General features: G+C 38.2%; 1 protein-coding gene across 1 annotated transcript; it reads left to right on the forward strand.

The window, feature by feature from the left end:
• The first annotated feature begins 2,805 nt into the window (after window positions 1-2,805).
• On the forward strand, window positions 2,806-3,744 carry LOC119803394 (olfactory receptor 6C1). Its single transcript, XM_038314681.1, has one exon. It carries the CDS (start codon window positions 2,806-2,808, stop codon window positions 3,742-3,744), a length of 939 nt encoding a protein of 312 aa, XP_038170609.1.
• Window positions 3,745-6,000: the final 2,256 nt, after the last annotated feature.

Here is a 6,000-nt window from a genome sequence, read left to right on the forward strand (position 1 = left end):
TTTCACTGAGCACAAAACATTAAAATAGCTTTGATAATAAAACCCTGTCCTTTTGTAAATGTACCAAGTAATGTGGGAGTTGATGGAAAATGGTAGCATCATCTAAGAGGAAGTATGTTTATTGGTACAAATGAATACAAGGACTTATATATGTGAACAGAAAATATTGCTTCTAAAGCCATAGAAATAAAAACATCAGTGAAAAATGGTGATTTTGGTGTCATTGCAATGTGCTACACATTGTCACAATCATTAAGGTGTATATATAATTTTCAAATATTTCACATATATCAGCACTTTTAACTTAAATTTATCTATTGAAGGAATTGAATATTTATAAGAAGATGAAATGGAGCAATAAGAGTTAACTGTTTTTTGGACTAGTAAGTGGTTCAGATTCAATACTAGGTATCCTTAACCTTTCCTGGATGAATATTAGCTGCAGGATTATCCCACTTTCTACAAATGGTAAAAACCTCTTTCTGATCATTGATTGGACATATACCTTTGAACAAAGACATCGGGTTACATATCAAATCTAGAGGTCTTACTCAGGGAACTTCCATTCTGTTCTCACACTGATTGTACTAAGACAGCATCGCTACTAAAAGGTTTTAGAGTACTTTATCTCCACATCCTCAACAGAGTATTTTTCATAATTTCCGTTCTCACTGAGATGACAGTTTATTGCATCACAGTTTGATACAAAACTGCTTTTCAAACTACTTTGAAGTGGAGTTGTTCTCTGATCAAAGAAAAGTAAAGGATCATTAGTACTGAATGGTTTTAAATAGCTCTTTTTTTGTTTTCTGTTTTTCAAGACAAGGTTTTTCTGTAGCTTTGGAGCCTTTCCTGAAACTAGCTCTTGTAGACCAGGCTGGCTTCGAACTCATAAAGATCTGTTTGCCTCCACTTCTCAAGTGCTGGGATTAAGTCATGTACCACCACCGCCTGGCTCTTAAATTGTTCTTAAAGTGGAAACAGCATACTAATTCTTTTTTATTTTTATTTTTATTTTTAAGTTAATTAAAAATTCCCGCCTCCTCCCTGCCTCCCATTTACCTCCCCTCCCCCCCCTCCACTCCCCCTCCCGCTCCTGTCCGAAGAGCACTAAGGGTTCCCTGCTCTGTGGGAAGTCCAAGTTCCTCCCCCATCAGTCCAAGTCTAGGAAGGTGAGCATCCAAACAGGCTAGCGCCCCCCCCCCCCCAAAGCCAGTATGTGTAGTAGGTTCCAAATCCAGAGCCATTGTTTTTGGCTTCTCAGCAGCCCTCATTGTACGCCATATTCAGGGAGTCCGGTTTTATTCCGTGCTTTTTCAGTCTCAGTCCAGCTGGCCTCGGTGAGCTCTGATTAGCTCAGCCCCACCATCTTGGTGAGTGGGAGCACCCCTCACATTCCTGACTTGCTTGCTCATGTTCTCCCTCCTTCTGCTCCTCATTTGGACCTTGGGAACTCATTCCGGTGCACCAATGTGTGGCTCTGTCTCTATTTCCATCCATCGCCAAATGAAGGTTCTATGGTGATATGCAAGATATTCATCAGTATGACTATAGGATCTGGCCATTTCTGGCTCCCTCTCCTCAGCTGCCCAAGGAACTAGCTGGGGGCATCTCCCTGGATACCTGGGAACGCCTCTAGAGTCAAGTCTCTTGCCAACCCTAAAATGGCTTCCTTAATTAAGATATATACTTCCCTGCTCCCATATCCACCCTTCCTGTATCCCAACCATCCCATTCACCCAAGCTCTCCCCATCCTCCACTTCACACTTTTCTCTCCCCATCTCCCCATCCCCCCATCCCACCCCACCCCCAAGTTCCCAGTTTTTGCCTGGCAATCTTGACTACTTCCAATATCCAGGAGGATAACTATCTGTTTTTCTTTGGGTTCACCTTCTTATTTATCTTCTCTAGGATCACGAATTATAGGCTCAATGTCCTTTATTTATGGCTAGAAACCAATTATGAGTGAGTACATCCCATGTTCATCTTTTTGGGTCTGGGTTACCTCATTCAGAATAGTGTTTTCTATTTCCATCCATTCGCATGCAAAATTCAAGATGTCATTGTTTTTTATCTCTGAGTAGTACTCCAATATGTTTATATTCCACAGTTTCTTCATCCATTCTTCCACTGAAGGGCATCTAGGTTGTTTCCAGGTTCTGGCTATTACAAATAATGCTGCTATGAACATAATTGAACAAATGCTTTTGTAATATGATAGGGCATCTCTTGGGTATATTCCCAAGAGTGGAATTGCTGGGTCCTGGGATAGGTTGATCCCGAATTTCCTGAGAACCTGCCACACTGCTTTCCAAAGTGGTTGCACAAGTTTGCATTCCCACCAACAATGGATGAGTGTACTCCTTACTCCACATCCTCTCCAGCAAAAGCTATCATTGGTGTTTTTGATTTTAGCCAATCTGACAGGTGTAAGATGGTATCTCAAAGCTGTTTTTATTTGCATTTCCCTGATCGCTAAGGAGGTTGAGCATGACCTTAAGTGTCTTTTGGCCATTTGAACTTCTTCTGTTGAGAATTCTCTGTTCAGTTCAGTGCCCCATTTTTTAATTGGGTTAATTAGCATTTTAAAGCCTAATCTCTTTATATATTCCTTATATATAATCCTTATATATTTTGGAGATCAGACATTTGTCTGTTGCGGGGTTGGTGAAGATCTTTTCCCAAGCATACTAATTCAACAATAAGACAGCCCCTTGTTTTGATGTTTACTAATTCACAATTCTTGTTTTTTTTTTTCTGGTTTTGCCTTTATATTTGGTAGAAGAAAAAGAAGTAACTGCAGAATGAGAAACCATACGGAAACCACAGAGTTTATTCTTCTGGGGTTATCAGATGACCCTAAGATCCAGGTTGTGATCTTCATCTTTCTCTTCATCACCTACACACTTAGCATCACAGGGAACTTGACCATCATCACGCTCACCCTGGTGGATTCCCAGCTACAGACCCCCATGTATTTCTTCCTCAGGAATTTCTCTATATTGGAAGTGTCCTTCACAACTGTCACTATACCCAAGTTCTTGGGCACCATAATCTCAGGGGATAAAACCATTTCCTTCAACAACTGCATAGCTCAATTATTTTTTTTCATACTTTTGGGAGTCACTGAATTTTACCTTCTGGCTGCCATGTCCTATGATCGTTACGTTGCCATCTGCAAGCCCCTGCATTACCTGACCATCATGAGTCAGAAAGTCTGCACAATGCTGGTCTTTGTCTGCTGGCTGGTCTCTTTCCTAATCATCTTTCCTGCACTCATGTTGGTGATACAACTTGATTACTGTGGATCCAATATCATTGATCACTATACCTGTGATTATTTCCCTCTGCTGCAACTTTCCTGTTCAGATACAAAATTCCTGGAGAAGATGGGCTTTTTCTGTGCTGTCTTTACCCTAATGTTCACTTTGACATTAATATTTCTGTCTTACACATATATCATCAGAACCATTGTGAAGATTCCTTCTGCTAGTCAGAGGACCAAGGCCTTTTCCACATGCTCTTCCCACATGATTGTCATCTCCATCTCTTATGGAAGCTGCATTTTTATGTACATTAAGCCCTCGGCATCAGATAGAGCATCTTTGACCAAGGGAGTTGCTGTGTTAAATACCTCAGTAGCCCCCATGCTAAACCCCTTCATTTATAGCCTGAGGAATGAGCAAGTCAAGCAAGCCTTTATGAACATGGCAAAGAGGATGGTGTTTTTCACAAGTACGTGAAATGATGTGGCCTGTGAGTGAGGGGCACATTGAAGGCCAATTCAAATAATAAAATAAAAGATGTCAGCGGCCTACTTTTATTAATATGACTCTCAGTCCTTATTTATTCTTTTTTCTAACAGTTTATTAAACTAATCATATAATTTTCACTCAATGTACTGAAATTGTTTTCCTCAGAATTTCTAACATTTTTCTATTCTAATATTGGATTATAGTTATTTTTAAAATTTTATTAATTTTACAGGTATTTTTACAGTGCCAGTTATTCTCATAAAAATATTGTTCCAGGCCGGGCAGTGGTGGCGCATGCATTGAATCCCAGCACTCGGGAGGCAGAGGCAGGATGATCTCTGTGAGTTCAAGACCAGCCTGGTCTAGAAGAGCTAGCTCCAGGACAGGCTCTAAAGCTGCAGAGAAACCCTATCTCAAAATATCAAAAAAATATTGTTCCAGAAATGGGAGAGATATTTATAATTATTTATATATATATTTTTTACTAAACATTTAAAATGACACTTTGTGGTTCCTAAAACTTTTGATTTTGAGATTTTAAAAGTATTGCATAATTTCTTCCTTTCATTTCCTTCCACCAAAGTCAACCAAATGCTACATTTTGCTCTCTTTCAAATTAATGTCCTCTTTTTATAATATATGCAGATACTCCTAAACACATAAGAACAACCTGCTTAGTGTGTACCATGTCACTTGTACTTACATTTTCAAGGATGACCATTTCGTTTTGGATAATCATTTGCTGAGTGCTTATACTTTTCATAGACATTCCATACTCACCTTGCCTTTGAGAAAGAGGCTTAAATACCATATCAATGAGTGAGATGTAAGATTTTCCTATGTATTAGCCAAGAGTGTTAACCAGTGCTCACTCTCATAAACCATACCCCAGTGATTGGTTTATTGATAAGACAGCGGGGACCATTACTATTTTAAACTTTAGGTATATGTGCTAAATAAATATTTCCATTTTCAAATTCCCTAGGCACTCAACATACAAATAAATTAGCAACATATGTATTAGCCTCATTTTCCCTAAGTGTAACTGATATATATATAAACAAATAGATAAAAACTGTAAATGATAGCACATAACACACATGCAAAAATAGTGCAGAAATGACTACTACATAAAGGAGACAAACTGCTTTCACAGATTCTATTAAGAGATAGAATATTAGTAAACAAATGTCTAAAACTTAATCTTATAAATGTATGCATGCCTTGGTCAAACTGCTAGAATTTGAGAGTAAATATATATTAGTATATATTTGTAATATGTATATATATATGTATATATATAATATATACATATTACACAAAGATACTAAGTATTAACGTATCTAATATAATTACATATATTCATATATGTAGGTATATGGGTATAAGGTCAGAAAGTTTGAGCTGTGGTATATATTTAACTTATAACATTCTTAAGCAATACCATTTAAAGCTGTGGCTTCTATAGACTTCTATAGATAAATATTCAGGAGCCAAGGTGGTTGAGAGTAGAGAGCTTCCAGACGACCTGCGTCTGGTTCCCAGGGCCCATGTCAGCTGACTCACACTCACCTGTAACCTGCTTCCAAAGGTATCTAGCTACGGCACCCTGAACTCATGCGCACATGCCCACAAAGAGACTCTCACACACACACACATGCACACATTTAAAAATAATAAAAACATATCTTTAAAAATCTTCAAAACTTACACATATTGTTCAAAACTGACATATATTCAAAACGTACATATATTGTTGCAATTTTAACTAACATAGCGTAACAGAACTCCAATATTATATATATATATATAAAATGCAACAATAAATTTATATATAATAGATCATAATAATCACTTGATTATTTATTGTTGCAAGTTTAACATAATTAACATTTTCATATACTGAATGGTTGGTTTCCTGATGGAGCTGTTATCAAGGACTGTCATCAGAGCAGTGATGTGGAATTCCCCTCTCTATGCTGTGAATTAACCACTGGTTAATAAAGAACTGTTCTGAGCCTACAGCAAAGCAGGACAGAACAGAGCTAGGTGGAGAAAACTAAACTGAATTCTGGGAGAAGGTGGAGACGAGAGACGCCATGTAGCCGCCAGAGGGGAAAGATGCGAGCTGCCAGCTGGAACCTTGTTGGTAGACTACTAGCCTTATGGTAATGGGTAATGGAATTGAGATGGATGAGTTAGCCAATAGGAAGCTAGAGCTGATGGGCCACATGGTGATTTAAT

This window comes from Arvicola amphibius, chromosome 17, assembly GCF_903992535.2.
Source record: "Arvicola amphibius chromosome 17, mArvAmp1.2, whole genome shotgun sequence".
In the NCBI taxonomy this organism is placed as follows: domain Eukaryota; kingdom Metazoa; phylum Chordata; class Mammalia; order Rodentia; family Cricetidae; genus Arvicola; species Arvicola amphibius.

Coding starts and splice junctions, on each gene's coding strand:
- LOC119803394 (XM_038314681.1), top strand. CDS start 2,806: ATGAGAAACCATACGGAAACCACAGAGTTTATTCTTCTGGGGTTATCA.